At 42.9% G+C, this 22,069-nt stretch overlaps 2 protein-coding genes across 3 annotated transcripts; both read left to right on the top strand.

Annotated features, from left to right (window-relative positions):
• The first annotated feature begins 1,515 nt into the window (after positions 1-1,515).
• On the top strand, positions 1,516-13,232 carry LOC113446599 (phospholipase A and acyltransferase 3-like). 2 transcript variants are annotated; one of them, XM_087913703.1, is made up of 5 exons: positions 1,516-1,624; positions 4,885-4,985; positions 10,342-10,444; positions 11,388-11,656; positions 13,102-13,232. In XM_087913703.1, exons 2-5 carry the CDS (start codon positions 4,929-4,931, stop codon positions 13,201-13,203), a joined length of 531 nt encoding a protein of 176 aa, XP_087769829.1. In that variant the 5' UTR covers positions 1,516-1,624; positions 4,885-4,928; the 3' UTR covers positions 13,204-13,232. The 2 variants fall into 2 exon arrangements, with proteins under 2 accessions (XP_087769829.1, XP_087769828.1); XM_087913702.1 differs by lacking the exons at positions 1,516-1,624; positions 4,885-4,985 and adding an exon at positions 6,536-6,687.
• On the top strand, positions 3,142-4,876 carry LOC148124563 (uncharacterized). Its single transcript, XM_087913704.1, has one exon. The coding sequence runs from the start codon at positions 3,224-3,226 to the stop codon at positions 3,950-3,952; it is 729 nt and encodes a 242-aa protein (XP_087769830.1). The 5' UTR covers positions 3,142-3,223; the 3' UTR covers positions 3,953-4,876.
• Positions 13,233-22,069: the final 8,837 nt, after the last annotated feature.

The raw sequence follows: 22,069 nt of genomic DNA, 5'->3' as shown, positions 1-22,069 counted from the left end.
GTATATCGATAACAAAATTATTTGGGGAGGAAATGAATCGCATTCACCAGCTCACCCTGGAGGTATTAGTCTAGTACTTATCTAGTACTGTGTTTCTCAGTCTTAGCCACTTGAAGATTCACATGGACTTGAACTCCCAGAATTCCTCAGCCAACCTCACACGTCTTAAAAGTGCCAAGGTTTTAAAAACACTGATTTAGTGGGTGCGATTTGGTTTCCTGCTCCCCATCTTTATCAAATTCAGGCTGTATTTCCCCCACCCCGCTTCTCCGCTTTTGGATCTAGACTACATTGGTGATTGTGGCAGAAATTCAACAGGGAAAGCTTTCTCCTCCCTCTGGTCTGGGATAAGCGATGCAGCATTGGTGATGTCTGTGTCACTCCTCGGCTCGCGATAAAATTCCTTATGCCAACAGGATTGAAATTTTGGACGTGGACAACTTAGAACTACGCTGCCTATGGTCTGACCTAAGCTTAGTACACAAAATTGTCTGCTACAACGTCCTACCTGTCAATGACTACTTCAGCTTCAACGTCGATAACACACGGGCAAACAATAGATACAAACTCAAAGTAAACCGCTCAAAACTCGATTGCAGAAAGCACAACTTCAGCAACAGAGTGGTCAACACCTGGAATTCACTACCTGACTCTGTTGTTACATCCTCAACCCCCCCAAAAAACTTTAACCTTAAACTGTCTACCGTGGACCTCGCTCCATGCCTAAGAGACCTGTAACGGGGTGTGCTTAAGCGCACCAGTGTGCCTACCGTCCCTGTCCTACGGTTCCCATTTATTCGTACACGTTTATCATGTATATACCGATTATACCTGTTTATACTTATATGTTTATGTGTTACGTTCATACTTATACTTGTTTTCTCATACATGCTTGATAAACTAAAACAAACAAACAAACAAACAAATAAATTTAGATGTATAGTTTTAATGTGTAATTTTAATAACATCTTTTTAAATTTGGACAGCCCTTTGTCTGGAATGAAGTCTCCTGCATAAGCTGAAGGATGGGCTAGAAGTCCCCCAAGGTCTCTTCCAACCAGTGGTGGGATTCAAAATTTTTTTAATACCATTTCTATGGGCGTGGCTTGGTGGGTGTGGCAGGGGGAGGATACTACAAAATCCCCCTTCCCTCCCCACCCCACTAACCTGCTTTCCAGCTCCGTTCTCCTGTGCAGGGCAACCAAAGAAGAACCCAGCCGATCAGCTGGGACTCAACGGGAGGCGGAGAATAGATGTGGGCGGGGCCAGTCGGAGGTGGGATTGGCCGGTTCTCCGAACCGCTCAAAATTTCCGCTACCGGTTCTCCAGAACAGGTCAGAACCAGCTGAATTACCACCTCTGCTTCCAATCCTATAATTCTATGTTCTCTATGGATTGCCAGGCAGATGTTAAACAGATATGGATCCACGTTTCTCCAGCAGGGGGCGGCAACGCTGCCCTTGAACTCCCAGTTGCTTTTAGAAGTGGGGGGGGGATGGGTTTTTCCCAAGGACACGGAAGGGAGGAGTCAGGCCGCCTTTGACCGGTTCCTCCCTTCAGCGGTTTTATCAGCTGATGTGTCAAAATCCCAGCTGACTTGCTGGTTGGCTTCAGCCGGAAAAAGGTTTGCTTTTTATTATTATTATTATTATTATCCATGGGCCCCTGTGCTGAATAGAATAACTAATTCAGTGCAATTTCCTGTTTCCCCGCAGTTTTTCTGGTTTGGAGATGCAGAGTAGAGCAAGTGTGTGACTTTTTTTTGCGGGGGTGGGGGGCGGAGGTGGAGGGTAGCGGGGCAAACCAGGCTCTTATTTCCAGCATTTGTTTCTCCGCTAGGCAGGAAAGTTCTAAAATAAGACCTGTGTGTATGTGTGAGCAACATTTAGCAAGCAACAGGATTTGGTTACTGAATTGATCTTCACTTGTAGTTGGTGTTTGGCATTCTTTTACTGTGCGTGTTTGTCTTGTGTGTGTGTGTGTGTGTGTGTGTGTGTGTGTGTGTGTGTGTGTGTGTGTGTGTGTGTGTGTGTGTGTGTGTGTGTGTGTGTGTGTGTGTGTGTGTGTGTGTGTGTGTGTGTGTGTGTGTGTGTGTGTGTGTGTGTGTGTGTGTGTGTGTAGGGAGGCCAACCCACTTTCGTTTCCTCCAAGTGTATTTTGGCTTGGTTGTTTCCAGGTGCTTTTATTTTCTTTTGTGTTATGATTTTATTTTTTTACAGTATTTATCCAGGATGCTATAGGGTCTCATGCCTTCAGTAGGAGGCTGGTCCTCCAAGGTCCCTGCTAGCCCTTCTATTCTATTCTATTCTATTCTATTCTATTCTATTCTATTCTATTCTATTCTATTCTATTCCATTCCATTCCATTCCATTCCACCCCACTCCACTCTATTCCTATTCCTGTTAATCTATTCTATTCTTATTTCTATTTCTATTAATTCTATTCTTATTTCTATTTCATTCTGTTCTATTCTGTTCTTTCCAATTCTATTCTATTCTATTCCATTCCATTCCACTCCACTTCACTCCATTCCTATTCCTATTATTTCTATTCTATTCTTATTTCTATTTCATTCTATTCTATTCTGTTCTTCCCAATTCTATTCTATTCTGTTCTTTCCAATTCTATTCCATTCCATTCCATTCCATTCCACTCCACTCCATTCCTATTCCTATTATATTCTTATTTCTATTTCTATTAATTCTATTCTTATTTCTATTTCATTCTATTCTATTCTGTTCTTTCCAATTCTATTCTATTCTATTCTATTCCATTCCGTTCCACTCCACTCCACTCCTATTCCTATTCCTATTATTTCTATTCTATTCTTCTTTCTAGTAATTCTATTCTATTCTTAATTCTATTCTATTCCATTCCTATTTCTAGTAATTCTATTCTTATTTCTATTCCATTCCATTCCACTCTTCTTTTTGCAGCAGTTCTTGACTTCACTTATTTAATTTCAGCCCACCACATAACAAACTAAGGACACAGGTCAAGGCTGCCTCCGATTTCTCCATACACTCCAGTGATTTCTTATGTAAGGCTAGGGCAGCGGGGGGGGGCACCCTTGTCCCACCCAGCGATGCCAAGCAAAAGGGAGGGGCAGGTGGGGGGGGTGTCATAAGACCCTGTTGCCAAGAGATGCCCCTTGTCATAATCCATTCAGGACCCGCAGCAGCTGCCAGGACACCCAGGCAGGACACCCAGCCTGGCTAGTGCTATGTCTGACTTCTTTGTTTGGTTCTGTGATCGCGGATCCTGCCAGAACGTTGCTCACCCCCGCAAGACCCTGCCCGCCAAGGGGGGCACCATGAAGGCGTCAGCCTCGGTTCCTCTTCAGCTGCCGACAGGCAAGAAGCAGGCTGCAGCTAAGCCCTCAGCCCTGGAGGCCTCCACAGATCCCAAGCCCCTCAACAAGGGCCCACCGGGCAGGTCGCCCCCCCTTCAAAAGGAGCCCCCCTTGAAGAAGGACGCTGGCAGATCTACAGCGCACCCCAGTTTAGCAGGGAAGAAGCTATGTTGGACAGAGGACAACGAAGCAAAGCCGGCGGCTTGTCCACAAGGCCGCGCCAAGCAGAAGAACAGCCGACGGGCGTTGGTGGGGACAGCCCAGGCTTCCTCAGTCGGACATGGCCCCCAACCTTTGAGTGTCACCGAGAAGCAGCAGCCGCCAAGACCTCCCAACGCCACGATGAGCGGAGCACGGAGTGGCCTCCTCCGCGCGCCGCACGTGAACGCCAAGGGAGACCAGCCAGGGATGCCCGCCAAGGCAGCCTCAGGCGCGGGGAAGACAAGTAGCACGGTGGTGTTGAAAAAAAGCAAAAAGTTGCCCCACCAGGCTTTGCTCGCCAAAGGTACAGGCCTCTGGATGACCTGTGCAACCGAACACAGCTGTGTAAGCCGGAAGTTCAGGCGCCCTGAGTTTGATGTGGAGCTGATAAGAACATAACCCTGAATTATAGAGAGAGAGAGAGAAAGAGAGAGAAAAGGAGAGAGAGAGAGAGAGGAGAGAGAGAGAGGAGAGAGAGAGAAGGAGAGAGAAGGAGAGAGAGAAAAGAGAGAGAGAGAGAGAAAGAGAGAGAGAGAGAAGGAGAGAGAGAAAGGGAGAGGAGAGAAGGAGAGAGAGAAAGGAGGAGAGAGAAGAGAGAGAGAGAAGGAGAGAGAGAAAGAAAAAGAGAGAGAAGGAGAGAAAGGAGAAGGAGAGAGAACAGAGAGAAGGAGAGAGAGAAAGAGAAAAAGAGAGAGAAAGGAGAGAGAAGGAGAGAGAGAAAGGAGAGAGAGAGAAGGAGAGAGAGAGAGAGAGGAGAGAAGGATATCTGTCTATCTATCTATTATCTATCTATCTATCTATCTATCTATCTATCTATCTATCTATCTATCTATCTACGCAAAGGATTAATTCAAGCAAAGCAATAACTATTTATTAAAGTGGAGGGTTTAGTTTGTTTTTTTCAATAGTTTACAGAAATAAGCGAACCAGGTGGTCCTTGACTTATGACCACAATTGAGTCCAGAATTTATGTTGCTAAGTGAGAAGTTTGTCGACGGGAGCCTCCGGAGGCCGAAAAATGGGCCTTCCGGAAATACCGGAAGTGACCAAATGGGCCCATTTTCAGCCTCCCGGGGCTTCCCTCGAGTCTCCACGAGGGCAAAAACGGCCTCAAACGGGCTGAAAATCAGCTGGGAGCCATGCATAAGCGCAGTGCACGGGGCAGGCGTGTTGTCCGTTCATGTGCAGGGGGGCGGAGAACATTGCATTGCGCGCATGCACGCTTTCGGCAGACAACAAAAAGGTTCGCCAACACCGGGATAGGGAGACGGGATACAGGCACAAACGGATGTGAGTCTTCCTGGCTTGACAATGTTGGTTTGATGTCTCAGGTCGTGGCTGTACCGTAGCACATGGCACCGTAGCACATGGTGGCATGGAACAGAGGGAGAACTTGATTCCTAAAACCATCCAAGCAAAGCTTTCCAATCTGGTAAGTTACCCCACTGAATAAATGAGTCCTGAAAGAACGTATAGACTACTGAACTATATGCATTTTCTGCCTTTTTCCACTAAAGGGATCCGCGTTATTATATTATGTTGGTTTATAACTCTACAGGCAGCCTTTGATTTAGAACCACAATTGAGCCCAAATTTTTCTGTTCCTAAACGAGATATTTTATTTAGTGACTTTTGCCCCGTTTTACAGCCTTTCCTGCCACTGTTGCTAAGTGAATCACCACAGTTAAGTTAATCACAGGGTTGGGAAGCGAATCTGGCTCTGCTTGTCAGGCGGACACAAAACAGGTTCGCAGGACCCCGGGGGACACCGCAACCGTGATTAATACCTGCCACAACCAGGTGATTCACTTAACGATGGCAGGAGTCACTTCACTCCAGTGATTCACTTAACAACCAGGGCCAAAGGTCATCAAATCGGTTGTGGATCCCTTAACCATTGTTTTGCTCAGTGATGGAAATTCTAGTTCCAATCGTAAGTCGAGGACTACATGTATAAACCAAGTAGAAACTTTTTAGAATATAATGGAATGGAACGGAGTAGAGTAGAGTAGAGTAGAATAGAATAGAATAGAATAGAATAGAATAGAATAGAATAGAATAGAATAGAATAGAATAGAATAGAATTCTTTATTGGCCAAGTGTGGTCGTTTACATAAGAAATTTGTCTTGGTGCAAATACTCTCAGTGTACATAAAAGAAAAGATGCATTTGTCAAGAGTCAAGAATCATCAGCTACAACACTTAATAATTGTCATAGAGTTATATAGTAATAGGGTATATAGTAAATAGAATATAGTTATAGGGTACAATAAGATATCAAATCATACAGTCAATAATAATCGTAAGGATACAAGCGACAAAGTTACAGCCATACAGTCACATGTGGGAGAGGATGGGTGATAAGGAGTGATGAGAAGGTTAACAGTAATAGTAATGCAGACTAAATAGTTAGACAATGTTGAGGGAATTATTTGTTTAGCAGAGTGATGGCGTTTGGAGAAAAAACTGTCCTTGTGTCTAGTTGTTCTGGTGTGCGGTGCTCTATAGCATCGTTTTGAGGGAAGGAGTTGAAACAGTTTATGTCCAGGATGTGAGGGGTCTGTAGGTATTTTCACAGCCCCCTTTTTGACCCTGCAGTATCCAGGTCCTCCATGGAAGGCAGGATGGTACTAATTCTTTTTCTGCACTTCTAATTATACTCTGAAGTCTGCGTCTGTCCTGTTGGGTTGCATAAATGAAGTAGAAACTTTTTTGCAGGCTAAACTTCCAATCCATGGGCTTACAGGAGGCATGAAGTTTTTGACGGGCTTTCCTGGTTATTTGGGGAAAATGGCTGAGCGCTGCTGCTTAGAGGCTGACATTGGATACCCACAAACCACACCACACACACACACACACACACACACATGATAGTGGCTCATTGGCTAACTATCCCTTATTGGACTGAGTCAATGTTTCCAGGCGGTGCTTTTCAGAGCAGACTCAGCGCTCCCAATTTCACTTTCCATCCTGTTTGTTCCAAATTGTTAGTTGTTTCAGGCAGCTTCCAAAAGGACAGTGTGTGTGAGTGTGGGGGAGCGGTTGTATGTGCATGGGTGTGTCCTGTGTTGGTGAAAAAGCCAAAGCTGCAGCGAGCAGAGAGAAACAAAACTAACATATTCATCATGGACGAGGTAAGTGAGCAGGAGAGAGAGAGGGTGGCATTAAAATTGTGCAAATATCAGAAGTTCATTAACTGTGGCTTTGGCTTTGCACGGGGTGGAGTGGGCAGAAGAGAAACTACTATTGTTGAAATATATTCAACCAGGAGGGACAATCCATGTGTATGTTTTTTTTTTTAAATTCCTTTTTATGCAGTTTTTTTTTTCCTCGTCATCTTTGCTTTTGCTTGGCTCTTGTTTTCTTTTGAGGTTTGTACTTTAATTTTGGAAACGAAATTAAAGTTTCATGAGAAAAAAAAAATTGCACAAAAACTTTGGCATATTTGCAAGCAGGTTATTGACTTGAGAGCAGTTGCGCCCAAACATTTCACTTACGCCCAAGAGAATGACGGTTCTCTTTGGGTTTCTCATAAAAGCCAGTCAAATCAATATGATTTTTAAAAGTAACTTTTTACCCAGCTCACTAATTTATGGAACTTAAGGTTGTTCAATATTATGATAAACATAAATTGGGTAGCTTAGTTTAAAAATAATTGGAAAGGTACCTATTTTCTGTATTCTAATTATTTAAAAGTGCATTTTAAGAAGGCAATATGTGTGAGTATATGAACATAATTTGAAAATACAGTTCCTAGGGCTTTTGTTTTGCATGCATAAATGTGTCCCATGAGGTTTTGTGCAGATATCAGACACCTGTGTTTTTGCTTTGCTGGAATATGGAATAAAATTCTGTGGTTTGCTTTGTTGGAAATACAGGATCCTTACTGATTGTGTTACCTTGTAGGGGAGCTAAGGAAGGAACAGTTGAGTTCATAAAAAAGGGAGTTAACCCAAGACAGCACTCACAATGACAACATAGGTTTTGGCTAGATGGGTTTTAGGGAAAGATTTGGGTAGATGGCTTAGATCTGGTCAAGCCAAGCCACTTGGAGTAATGTACTGCACCTTGGTGTAATGCACAACCCGAAAAATGGCGAGACTTCGCAAACCCAATGAAAGATGTTGTGTGAATGCAGCCATTTCTTCCCACAGGTTTGGGGCCTTTTGTGGGCAAGGATGCTGCAATAAGGGAGAACTATAGAAGCAGTGTTTGTGTGTGTCTGTGCACAGCTCTTTGCCGTACAAATGGGTTGGGTTGCATTCGGTTCTTGAGTAGCTGAATCTTTGGGTGTTTCAAAATCCTGCTTTGTGGGCACGATTTGGGCTGTTGTTTATTGAAGTATTTGTGCGTTTTGTATGTGTGAATTGGACTTAGCTGGCTGAGGTCATGTTTGCTAAAGAACAGCAGAGTCACTATCTGGTGAACTCTAAGCCATGGAAGATAGCTTTATTTAAATAACTATGGAGATACTCAATTATTCAGGCCATAGTTGCTCCAAAGGTCCTTTTTGAAAGAAAACTGGACCTTTTTTTTTTTTGATATTTTTCCTTGAAAATGTTTCACTTCTCATCCAAGAACCGAAGAAGCTTCTTGGATGAGAAGCGAAATATTTTCAAGGGAAAAATATCCAAGAAAGTTTAATTGTCTTTTGGAGAAGCACCTCTGGGATTTATCTCAATAAATTTTATCCGAAAAGGTTTGTTTCCTGTTGGAGTACAGGTATTCCTTGACTTAACAACCGCAGTCGGGACCTGAATTTCCGTCATGCATTTGTTAAGAGAGCTGTGCCAGGTCTGTGACCTGTTTTGCCACCGCTGTTAAGCGAATCACTGCAGTTGTTAAGTTAGTGACCTGGTTGTTAAGTGAATCTGGCTTTTCCCCGCGGACTTTGCTTGTCAGAAAGTCACATGACCCCAGGATACTCGAACCGTCATAAGTACAAGTCAGTTGCCAAGCTTCTGAATTTTGATCAAGTGCCCGTGGGGATGTTCCAGGGGTCATAAGTGTGAAAAACCTTTTTTCAGTGCCGTTGTAACTGTGAATGGTCACTAAAATGAACCGTTGTGTGTTGAGAACTACCTGTAACGCAGATTGCCCAGCGTTTTATGGAGTGGAACAGAATATTTGTTTGCAGGTGTGTGCATGTATCTGCTAAGGTTAGTTTTTGACATTATTTTCCTTCATTAAATAAAAGCGCCCCGAGCATCAGGTTTATAATTGATTGCTCAAACATTTTGAAACACTAACCTTTAGCTGCAATGGGGGAATCTGATTCTGTGTACCTAATATGATGTGTTCCTTCGGATTAGCTGGTTGTAAATAATGAATTGCTGGAAAAACTAATCAATAAGGAGAAAGATCCCTCCAGGACATGAGGGAAGCTTTGGAATTGATTCAGCATCTGTAATAACAAGCACAACAAGAGCCACAACGATTGTTGGTTGCATGGGGAGGGGTGTTGTGCAGCTAGGGGGGGTGGAAAAAACATTTCTTACAGATAAGGACTATCTCGGGCTACAAAAATCCTTCAAGAACACTTAGCATCATTCAAGAGAATGTTAAAACGAATTGCTGATAGGAACAAGTTGTCTGTTTTATTGGGGGGAGACAATCTGAAAAGTGTGTCAACAAACAAACAATGGTACAATAATTTGCATTGCTAAGGAACAAAGGGCTTTCAGTGCATCTCCATCAGAGCCCAAAGCAGCAGGCCTTTTTCTATAAAAGAAACGTTTGTCCACTGTTCTGGAATGCCCCTTCTTTAGCCTGGATTATCTGGTGACTGAGGTTTCTTTGTTTACTAGCTCTTATAGAGGTCGCTTTTTCTCAATGTCAAATGCCTTGGGGGGGGGTGGGGTGGGTTGTGTTTGGGTGTTTTTTTTTTTTTTTTTTTTTTTTTTTTTTTTTTTTTTTTTTTTAGCTGGAAGGTTTATTTTTAAAGCGCGGGGTTTACATCTGTTTTGCGTTTGCGAATGTGTTTTCTTTGGTTTGTGTAGGAGAAGAGCAGGCAGGGATGGGGGCGGGCGGAGGCAAGCAAGTCATTAGCCTAGAGAGTCATGACTTTCACACTCCAACCTCTCTTGATTTCTGTCGACACTTATCTAGTACCAATTTAGTACTGAACGTTAGTTGACAAGTCTCACGGTAGCAGAGTTGGAAAGGACCTTGCTGTCAGGATTCCGGCACATAACCTCATTTAAATCATGAGTCTCTAGCCAAACTCCAAAAGGATTTATTGGGAGTTAAAAGATGCGGCATTGCCTGGGTGTAACCGATTCCAAGGCGCATCATTCATTGTCACCCTTGACCCTGGTTTTGCCCCCACCCTTTGGGTGTATCATTCATATTCTCCAATGGGACACCTCCATAGCCCAGAGTCATCAATCCTACTCTCCAGTTAGAATTTTACACAGCAGAAACTTCAGTCACCTAGAAACTATCTATGAAAACATTTATGGAATGCAAGCTGCCCGCTGCTTCCCCCTCCCTTTCTGTTGGCAACTCACAGAAATATTTTATGAGTTGACCCTTGGAGGTCATCTAGTTCAACCCCCTGTTCTCTCAGAATTATCGTATTTCTGAATAAATGGCTCCTATTTTCGTAAAAGCCTCCAGTGAACTTCCGAAGGCAGTTTGGTTAACGGTTCTCATTGTTAGGAATTCTTCTCCTTCGTTCCAGGTTGATTCTCTCCTTGGTTAGTTTCCTCAGCAATAAACCTTCTTTAAACTGCAACTTGGCGTGTGATCCTGGTTCCTTGCTCCTGACCATCTTCTTTTATTCACAGGTTGATCTAGAGCTTGGGGACTTGATAGAAATCTTCCGCTTGGCCTACCAGCACTGGGCGATCTACGTGGGAAATGGTTACGTGATCCATCTCGCTCCGCCAAGTAAGGAAACTTCTCTTGGATGGGCGGGGCAAATGTCCAAGCTTGGTTTGCACCTCTGCATTTTAACCACGATTCTAACTCTGGGAAATTAGCAATGTTGGCCAGGATAGAAGTACTCCTTGATTTATGACCAGTCATTTAGTGAGCATTCGGAATTATATTGGCGCTGAAAAAAATGGATTTCTGTTGTAAAACAGTGCAGTTATAAAGCAGTCATCATGTGATTTTTTTAAAAAATGCAGTAAATATTTTTAAATATGTAGTATACCCATTTTTTTAAGCATTAGTTGCATCCAGCCTTTATAATTTTTACAAATAACTGAAGTTGGAAAACATATCCAACATATCTTCCTTCTCTTATTTTCCCCGCAACAACAACCTTGTCAAGTTAGGCTGAGAAAGAAAGACTGGCCCAAAGTCACCCAGCTGGCTTTCATCCTTAAGATGGAACTAGAACTCACACTATTCTAGTCATTGTCCCAAAGTCACCCAGTTGTTTTTAATGGTTAAGGTGGGAATATAACTCACTATGTCCTGGTGATTAACCCTAGGTCACCCAGCTGGTTTTCATGGCTAAGGTGGGACTAGAACTCACTGTTTCCCAGTTTCTGGCCTGGTGCCTTAAACACTTTCAAAGGTATTTCACCTTGGCAACTTTAAGACTTGTAGACTTCCTTTCCCAGAATTCTTAGCGAAGAGCTAAGAAGAGCTTTATTTCTGAGAATTAAGTCCACCTATCAGAAGGATGTCCAAGGAACAGAAGGCTGATCTAAGCTAATATCGAGGACAGATTTATCCAACCGTGGCAACTTGAAGTCCTGTGGACTTCAACTCCCAGAATCCCCCTGGCTGGCTGGGGAATTCTGGGAGTTGAAGTCCACAAGTCTGCCCTAGGCCCTATCAGGCCCTCTCCATGAATGACTCTTTCTTTCCTACCCTCAAGGCGAACTTGCGGGAGCTGGTTGCGCCAGCCTCATGTCCACCCTCACCAACAAGGCCTTGGTGAAGAAGGAGCGGCTCTTGGAAGTGGTGGGCCATGACCGTTACCGGGTCAACAACAAATACGATTCCAAATACGCCCCACTGCCCGTTAACAAGATTATCCAACTGGCTGAAGAGAAAGTGGGCCAAGAACTAGAATATAAAATCACCAGCGAGAATTGTGAGCACTTCGTCACCGAACTGCGCTATGGCGTGGCCAGGAGCGATCAAGTAAGGGGTTCCTTTCAAACTTTTCTGGACAAAATTGGGGGTCCTTTTTTTGTGTGTGTGTGCAGGTTTGCAAGCCTTGGAAGAACGCTTGTGTGTAAATGCCTCCTTTTAACCCTCCTGAGTTTGCCATATAAAGCCTCGACTATACAAGTAGTCTTTGCATCCGCTCATTTAGTGACAGTTCAAAGGTACAGCGGCCCTGGAAAAAGCGAGTTAGGACCGTTTTTCACACTTACCACCGCCACAGCATGACACATCCCCCTGGTCACGTGATCAAAATTCAGATGCTTGGCACCTGATTTCATATTTATGACGGACTCTCTGTACTAAAACTCAATTAACAACCATTTTCCTTAGCGGTGGGAATTTTCAGTTCAGTTGGGGTTGTAATGGTGAGCGTTCCTTGTAAGAGGAGGGTCTTCTTTGGGGGAACAAAGCAATGTCTGCAACACCCCAGACCCCTACAAAGCAGACCCCTCCCTCCCTGCCCAAATTCCAGCTCTTTTGCCTTCCTCTAGGACTGATTGACAAGTTGCCAATCGCTTCTGGCGGCTGCCATATTAGCACATCAGGAACATGGAAGGTGGGGTGGGATTTGATGAAAAACATATACATAATTATTATTTTTTTCAAAGAAGACCAACTAAGATGATTAAAGACCTGGAGATTAAAACATATGAAGAACAGCTGCAGGATTTGGGTCTGGCTAATCTAGAGAAAAGAAGGACTGGTGGGGGGGGCATGATAGCAGTGTCCCAATTTTTGAGGTGCTGCCACAAAGAGGAGGAGGGGGGGTGTCAAGCTATTTTCCAAAGCACCAGAAGGCAAAACAAGAAGCAACGGATGGAAACTCATCAAGGAGAGGAGCAACCCTGGAACTAAGGAGAAACTTCCTAACAGGGAGGACAATTAGCCAGTGGAACAGCTGGCCACCAGAAGTTGTAGGTGCTTCATCACTGGAGATTTTTAAAAAGACTGGACATCCACCTATCTGAAATGATATTGTGAGGGCTCCGGTAGTTATCCGCAATTAAATCATAGTCTCTAGCCAGATTTACAAAGCTTAAGATTTATTCGGAGTAAACATGCTAGTGCTACCTTGGTGTATCATAATTCATATCCTCCAATGGGACACTTCCATAGCCAAGAGTCATCAATCAAGCTCTCCAGTTAGAATTTTGCATGGCAGAAACTTCGGTCACCTAGTTACTATCTTTGAAAACATTTATGGAATGCGCTTTCGGTTTTGCAAGCTGCTGCGCTGCTCCTCCTTTCCTTTCTGTTGGCAACTCTGAAAAGACCAGAGAAATATTTTATGAGTCGACAGGTATAGAGTCTCTTGCTTGAGCAGAGGGGTGGACTAGAAAATCTCCAAGGTCCCTCCTGGCTCTATGCTCTGGTTCTGAGCCAAATCTTTACCCGTCGTCTTTCTTTCCACCTTGCAGGTCCGAGATTTCTTTGTGGGGGCGACCATCGCGGGCCTGGCTGGCTTGTTTGTTGGTGTCGGCGCAGCCATGGTCAAGAGGAAAAAACAGCAGAACCAATAATGAGGAAAAAAAAAAAGATTCTCTCAGAATTCCTCAGCTCCTTGGCATTTGTATCTGTGGGAGTGTGTGTGTGTGTGTGTGTGTGTGTGTGTGTGTGTGGCGGGAGGGGTGGGGGCTACGTTTCTAAAAACTTGAGATACGATTGCCGTGAGGAAAAAAAAAAAGTTACTTTCAGCCGTCTCTCCAAATCCCGTCTTCTCCTTTAACGCCCAGGCAGGAATTTAATGTCCACAGCTACATTCAGTCACAGATGGTGTGATGACTCGGGGCGTGGCATAATGGCAACACAGTCACATAAGTAAGAAAAGTCCCTTTAATGCCTCCAACTTTGCTCCCAATGTCCAGTTACCTTCAAAGTACATACAAACTGTAACTAATGGTATTCAGCTTTGTTCGGGTATTTTCCCACGTCATTATAGTTGTGCTTTTAAAGTTGTAGCAAGGTTTCGGCAGAATCTCATCTGCCATCATCAGGCTTCTGTATTGTGTTTGTCTTGTATTGTGTTCGTCTTTAAAAGCCCAACTATAATGACGTGGGAAAATACCCGAACAAAGCTGAATACCATACACGTAAGTACCCGCGAAAACTTGAGTAAACAAACTGTAACTAAAAATCCACACAAACCACGCTGGAGCAATTAACTGGACAGGGCAGGATAAGGAATTGCAGACTTCAAAGGCCAACAAAACACACACAGTTGGGAAGACACCAGGAACCCAGATAAGCCTCGATAACTCACAGTTTGATTCCAGCAACTTTGCTGCAGCTTGCCTTTTTAAACACTGTTCCTAGCTGCAGCTAATGAAGGGAATCAGGGCCCTTTCCTCCCCCGTAAGCCATACAACCCACGTTGCTCCCTTCTCCGTTCCTCCCTGCGTGCCCTCGGATGAAGAGCGGGTGGGTCTGGGTCTTCCTCCGAACCCCCTCTCCCTTGTTCTACCTCCCTCCTGCTCTGCCCAGCTGGGCTCTGCCCTTCCCCAGTTTCCTCCACAGCCAAGGGGGCCACACTCCCACTCCCTGTCAGCTGCTCAACCTCCCCCTTGGAATCAGATTCCAACAGGGCATGACAGATGGTCTGAGTAACTAATTCTTCACTTAATCCAGGGTAAATGGATTTTTGCCTTCGTCCAGAAAAAGCCTAACATTAACCAACTTGGATTAGACTAAGTTTTGCAACTGGCCTCCCCAGATTCTGGGTTAAGCTTCAGACAGATGGTGGAGACAATGGACTGAAGGTCAAGGAATTAGGCAGAGCCTGTTAAATCTGTTTTAATTTTCAGTGTGCAATACCGCAATTTATTTTCATTGAATGAATGCAGCCAACCTCTGCTAAAATTCTGCTTTATCTTTTAAAAATACGGTTTAGCATCCAGTTCTGGAGAGTTAAGGCTTTGGGATGGGCCGGATGTGGTTTTTAAGCTTCAGGTTGTCAGTCCTAGCCAAGAGAGATGTAGATTACAAGGTAGTCCTCGACTTACAACAGTTTGCTTAGTGACTGAAGTTACAATGGCACTGAAAAGTGACATAGAAGAGAGAAGAGAATGGAATAGAAAAGGAATAGAATAGAATATAGAATAGAACAGAATAAAGAATAGAATAGGGAATAGAATATAGACTAGAATAAAGAAGAGAATAAGGAATAGAATAGAATAGAATAGAATAGAATAGAATAGAATAGAATAGAATAGAATAGAATAGAATTCTTTATGGGCCAAGTGTGATTGGACACAATTTCTCTTGGTGCAAATGCTCTCAGTGTACATAAAAGAAAAGATACATTAACCAAGAGTCAAGAATCATCAGGTACAACACTTAATAATAGTCACAGGGTACAAGAATAGAATAGAATAGAATAGAATAGAATAGAATAGAATAGAATAGAATTCTTTATTGGCCAAGTGTAATTGGACACACAAGGAATTTGTCTTGGTGCAAATGCTCTGGGTGTACATAAAAGAAAAGGTTCATTCGTCTAGAGTCAAGAATCATCAGATGCACACTTAGGACCGTTTTTCACACACTGACCATTGCAGCATCCCCATGGTCACATGATCAAAATTCAGATGCTTGGCAAATGGTTCATATTTATGACGGTTGCAGCATCCCGGGTTTTGTGATCCCCTTTTGCGACCTTTGGACAAGCAAAGTCAATGGGGAAGCCCGATTCACTTAACAACCGTGTGACTGATACAACAACTGCAGCAACTCACTTAACAACTTTGGCAAGAAAGGTCCTAAAATGGGGCGAAACTCACTTAACCGATACCTCACTTAGCAACGGAAATGTTCAGGCTCTATCTCGGCGGTTAAATCGGGGAATGACGGTATGATGTAGAGATCCTTTGAGACCTGAATATCCTCCCAAATTTATTACAAATGCATTTCAAACTTTCCCAGGCCGATGAAACTGTTAGGTTTTTTTGGTTTTTTTAAAAAAGTATCCTTGAATTTCTGATCTAGAGGCAAATCTCTCGTGACTGATTGTGTGTCGTTGTGTCTGAATTGAAACCTCCCAAACCTTTACAGAACAAAGTTTGAAAAAAACAATTTCCCTTCTTCAACAGACGTTTTTTTTCCCTGACACGAGACCTGAAAAGGGGTCTCCTTTCTCTCCCCATGTAAGCTCTCTCTATAACTGCAGTTTCCAATGTTTGCACATAACTTTTAGCACCATATTTCTCTCTCCCCCCCCACCCCGAAGGCATTGGTAAACAAAGCCTAGGCAATGTTGCCTCTAGTGAAATTAGTGGCAGAATTATTTTTCCATCATTATTAGTAGTTTAGTCCCGGAGAACTGTGGCTCATGAGGCTAATGTTACACACTTTGAATAAATTTAAATACAAATGTATATTTAATTTAAATGCAATTATACTTAATATAAATTTAGTAAATAAAGCTTATTTGATTTTTTTCCCCACCCCAGTGTGACTGAAGTGAGAATCCTTACATACATAGATCCATATATACATACATGCGCGCACACACATGCGCACACAGACACACATATACATACAAATACATATTATGCACATAGATACACACATATATGTCATATTTTTTATTTTGCATGTTAAATATGGTTTTACATTGTGTAAACTGCCTTGAGTAGCCATGAGCGAATAGGCAGTAATATAAATTCAATAAATAAATAAAGTAAATAAATAAATATACATATCCGTATAGATATATACAACACACAAATACACACATCTGTCCATCTGTCTGTCTACCTACCTACATCTATCTTATCTATCTATCCATATCTTATCTATCTATATCCCTATCATCAACTATTATCTATCTATTTATCTATCTATCTCAATCTCTATATCTGTCTTTCTCTCTGTCTCTCTCTCTCTTGCATTTCAGACAATTCCGCCGTTCCCTGGAGGGCAACGGGGGAGGTTAAAACCTTGGGGAAAAAATTTTCATAGTTGCTTTTGATTGCTAGAAAATACAGGGAAAAGACTAGTGATTAAAAAAATACCCACTGCCCTCTCTAATCACACGTCAACAGCATAATGAGGCATCCTATTTCCAGTGCAAAAACACCGATTAAAAATAAATCTGCCTTTTTGATGGTAAGGGAGAAAGAAAGGTTTTTTTTAAAACAAACAAGCAAACCCAAATTGCTCTTTCAATATATGATTTATACTCGACATGAGGAAACACGCAAATAAAAGCTTGGAGTTTCGAGCCTGGTTGCTTTTTTGAAGGGGCTGTGAATGATTCGGAGGGGGCCCATTTGGGGATTTGGCATGGTTCTTAGTCACACAGGGCTTAAGTCTGAAGGAGCCACTTTCGATCACTTTGCAAGCGTTGGAAGAATTATCCTCCTGGGTTCAGTTCCAAGTGGGGAAGAAAGACATTGAAAACATGGTGACTGCTTGGGAAAGATGGTTTAATGGTGGACAGGATCACATGCCTTGGGTGAAAAAAGGAAGAAGGGCAGAAATGCCGAGAGTCCCTGAGTTTTATATCCTTTGGATGGGATTTGAATTTGAGCTTGTGTTCTGATTGGTTGTCAGACTCCCATGGGGCCATGCAGGGGCAACTCTGTAGGTTGTCTTTTGAGTCCCAGGCTTGGTTGGGCCTCGCTGGATGATGATGTAATGAAAGGGTGTTCAGGCAATTCCTATTATGGCTTTACCTGGAGTAGATCTTTGTTATGTAAAATAGACTGGCCTAGGTCAGAGTCCATTAGCAAAGGTGTGTGTGTGTGCTGAGTTTCTGCCTCTTGAGTTTCTACTTTTCTTTTTAAGGGGAAATATTCTGCCTTTTTAATATTTCCTAGGATTTTTTCTAGGAGCGGGGTGGGTGCTAACATCCTACACAAGGAAAACAAAAAAAACAAGCACCTGAGAACTGGGGTTTAATTTGGAGCACAGCGGGGCTGTCGCTTCCCTGACATCTTCCATTTGCTTTGTCAAGAGGGGCCTTCAAGACGAATGACCTCAACCATCACCCTATCCACCTCTTCTGGTCCCTGTCTGGCTCTCTGGAGAGCGGTCTTTCCTTTTCGTTTCATAAAAAAAATGGATTCATGAACAGGGAAAGTTGCAAGTCCTGTAGTTCTCCACTTACAACCATTCAGAGTTAACCGCGGCACTGGAAAAAGTGACGTGTTTTGTTTTTTTTCACACTTAACCGGCCGTTGCGGCATTCCTCATGGTCACGGGATCAAAATCCAGACTCTTGGCAACTGGTTCATCTTCATGACGGTTGCCGTGTTTAACGTGGTCCTCTTCAGCAGCCACCCAAAGTTATGATGGTGCTGAAGGAATGGATTTGCCACAAAGAAGAGGGAGACACCTGAAGGCAGTACAAGAAGCAACAGGTGGAAACTAATTGTCGTGCCCCCGTGACAAGGAGTGGAAGTGTGGCTCCAGAGGTTGTGGACAAAACTGGGGAAAGGCACAGGCCAGTTGGGCAGTCAGAGGAAGCGCCAGGCCCATCCCCTCTCCATCCTAGGGCACGCAGGGAGGAGAGGACCAGGGAGAAATGTGAATGGTGTGGTCTATGGGGGAGGAAAGGGCCTTGATCCCCTTCATGTGCTGCAGCTGGGAGGACTGTTTAAAAGGACAAATTGCGCATGGCCCAGTGCTGAAAACAAAGTGTGGAAATATCTCTGGTCTGTCTTTCCTCTCAGGAGTTTGGTGTCCTTCCCAGTGTGTATTCCGATGTCTTCAAGCCCTTACTTTGCTTGGTTCCCTTAATTGCTTCAGTGTGGTTTGTGTTGTTTTTTCTATTTATAATTTATAGGTATTTTTAGTTTAAACGGCATTTCCTCCTTTTTGCAACTGTTTGTGGGGGAGGTTTTTTTGTCTCCAGTCACGGATATTTGGAGCTTTAAAAGCCAAATTGAAGGAATTAAAGGGGGCTTCACCTGTTTTTTTGTGACTTTGTTGATTTTGTATCCCACTCTGGGTCGTCACACTAATCAAGGAGAGAAGCAACCTGGAAGTAAGTAGAAATTTCCTGAGTTTTAGAACAATTAATCAATGGAACAACTTGCCTCAAAAATTTGAGGATGCTCGTCACCGGAGGCCTTCAAGTAGAAACTGGACATCTATTCTGAAGTGGTGCAGGGATGGACTTGAAGACCTCCAAGGTCTCTTCCAACTCTGTTATTCTACAATAATATTTCATAGAGGTTTAGTTTTCCTAGGAAGTCAGTTTCCTGATCTGGTCTACTTTACAAGGCTGGATTTTCTCAGAAAACCCAGGGCAGCTTTCATTACTTATGGAATGGTGCCAGAGAGCAATGATCCATTATGAGCTGGAGAAGCCCAATTAATGTAAGGGGTTGACACCATCCCAAGGCTGCCACGGTTAGCCACGATCAGCCTGAAATAATTTAAATAACATAGCTCAGATCTTGTTTTCAGTGACTGACGAGGAGCTTGCACCTTGGCGAGATTTTGCTGCGGTTTTAGTTGATTTTAATTGGGGAAGTGTCCTACTTGTAAAAAAGAGAAACTGTCCGTGTCATCCAGAGATGGATGGAAGCACAGCCGAGGATCAAAGGCAGATCAAAGGCAGTTCTGTGAAAGTATCGAATTCTTTGGTCGAGAAGATGGCAGGGGATTAACTCCTGTGTGAACCAGGTTCATTGAGCAGCTAAGTTCTCTGTGACTGATGCTCCTTTCAGCCGGATGTGTCTTCCAAACTGGCTTAGCCAGGATCACAAACCCAGCGTCATCCTCTCTTGTTTGAAAAAAAAAAAGCCCTGGTGAGAAATGAGCTTTTGAAGGGCCTCGTGGAGAAAAGTGATTTATGGAAAATCAAAAGACACTAGAAATATGAGCCAACAACTCTTCCCACCCCCCCACCCCAACAATATCTCCAGGGACCTAAAAGAAATGCCCCATAGATTTGGCCCTAGCTGACCCGAAAACTATAGTAAAGAAAAAACATATCAAATTATACATATATTTACAGCAGCTAGAATTGTATTTGCTCAAAATTGGAAAAATGATAAAATTCCGACAGAGGAAGAGGTGATTGAAAACATTTGAATGTGCAGAAATGAACAGATTAACATTGGCAATTAAAGAACAAGAAGAAACGGAATATCATATGATATGGGGTTTATTTTATAAATGGTTGGAAAATAAAGAAAGAAGTTAAATGAATATAAGATAAAATGCATTAAGATTACTACAATGATAAGATAAATAAGGATGAGTAGTTTTTCATATGAATGTAACTATTGACATTATAGTAAGAGGTATATATCCAATATGAATATGTGCACAAGATATATGTCCCCAGGTGGCACACTTGTTGAACTGAAAAATGGATATGTTGTAAAATAAAATAAAAAAATAAAAAAAAGAAAGATTTGGGCCTAGCCGTTGTTAAATATTTTAATTCCCAAGCTGTACTAATGGGGCAGCAATTAGATACCAATAACCTGGAGTTATGGAGTGATATTTTGGATAAGCAGAGGTGGTTTTCTTAGTTGCTCAAGAACATAAGGAATGGCACGTGAGATTGGAGAGCCAACACTCACTTTTGGGTGCCCTAAAGGAGCCAATTCAGCACATCTGGAAAACTCGAGTATGGGACAAGCGGGTGATATCCCCAACAGCTGGGATTTAAGATACACTGGTCTCCTTTCAATGGGAAACCCAGAAATGTGTTTTCAGAGGTCAAATCTGAATAATTGTTACGGTAGTGGTGGCGAAACAGCCTTGAGGGACAGAAGGAAGGGAAACGATGAAGACAATGGTCAGATAACAGAGGTCCGAGTCCAGGACGGGAATATAACATAAGTAAATCTCCCTCTAATTCTCAGGGAGGCAAAGGGAAGTGGGGAAAGGAACAACACAATCAGACTTGCAGGATTCTGTTACCCCATCTTTACAATAAAAGGAGTCCTGATCTACAAGACGTTGGGTTGTTACTCGGATTTACCTTGAAGGGCTGGCAGGGACATAGTGTAGTACTCATAAGTTGTGCCAGGTTTTAGATTCAATGCAAACGCAGTTCCCCTCTGCAACTTATTAAAGCAGCTATGTCTCTTCCTGTTGGCAACTTATTAAAGCAGCTGTGTCTCTTCCTGTCTGCAACTTATTAAAGCAGCTGTGTCTCTTCCTGTCTGCAACTTATTAAAACAGCTGTGTCTCTTCCTGTTGGCAACTTATTAAAGCAGCCATGTCTCTTCCTGGCTGCAACTTATTAAAGCACCAGTGTTTCTTCCTGCCTGCAACTTATTAAAACAGCTGTGTCTCTGTCTGCAACTTATTGAAACAGCTATGTCTCTTCCTGGTCGTAAATCAAGGACTAACTGTGGATGTCTCTTCTCTTCTCCACAGCGCCAGTGGCTTTCTTTGTCAACAGACCGTTGTTGTCCAACAACAGGACAAGGCTCAAAGTTGCCCTTTGGGTACTCAGTAACCTTTTATTTTGTTCTCTAGACTTGGCTAGTCTGCTTCCGAGACAAAAACCCCATTGCCAGGCGGGCACATTTCAAAGCTCACTTCTCTGCCAGGTTGCTCCGACATTTCCCAATCTAATATTCTCCAGAAAACTTGCAAAAGGTCAGGATATTGTGCGAAGGACATGTTTGATTGAGAATAACATTCATTTCTTGTTCAGTGGCAGCTGTAAAGATTTATAGATGGGGAAAAAATTCAGTACCTGGGAATCCTATATTGGTTTTTCATGGGGTTATCAAGAACATCAGGACGGCCTCTATCTCCCTTCCTTTGGGGAAGGGGTTGCCTTAGTCTACACCCCTATTTGCAATATCCTATCATCTTTAGTTCTTTACTATAAATCATCATCATACCCACCCGAGAATCATGCAATTAGCTGATTTCACATTTGAATGACTCTATCCAAATTGTGCTTCGAAATGCTGATTGTCTCTGGAGTCAGAATAAAGGAAACAGAAATTTCTTTTCCAGTCTGGATATTTTACATCTCTCTTTTTGAAGGAAGATTTGAGAAAAAAAACAACCCTTGAGGTTTTGTTATTTGCAATCGGAATCCAGCTCAGGAGACCTCAGCAAGTGTCTCTGTTATTCTCTGGCTTAAATGATAATTTTCAGTGATAATTTATTTCTGATGTGTTTTTTCCCATCGTTTTTCCTTTATATAAATGTTTATCAACTTTGATCATTTTAAAATATGTGGATTTCAACTTCCAGAATCCCACAGGCTAGCTAGCTGGGGAATTCTGGGAATCGAAGTCCACCCATCTTAAAGCATGCTGGTGGGGAATTCTGGGAGTTGAAGTCCACCCATCTTAGAGCATGCTGGCTGAGGAATTCTGGGAGTTGAAGTCCACCCATCTTAGAGCATGCTGGCTGGGGGATTCTGGGAGTTGAAGTCCACCCATCTTAAAACACGCTAGC

The sequence above is a fragment of the Pseudonaja textilis genome, chromosome 16, assembly GCF_049901715.1.
Source record: "Pseudonaja textilis isolate UNSWEBS1 chromosome 16, rPseTex1.2, whole genome shotgun sequence".
Classification (NCBI taxonomy): Eukaryota; Metazoa; Chordata; class Lepidosauria; order Squamata; family Elapidae; genus Pseudonaja; species Pseudonaja textilis.
The sequence above is the reverse complement of the archived record's forward strand: the minus strand, read 5'-3'. Positions and strand labels throughout refer to the sequence as shown.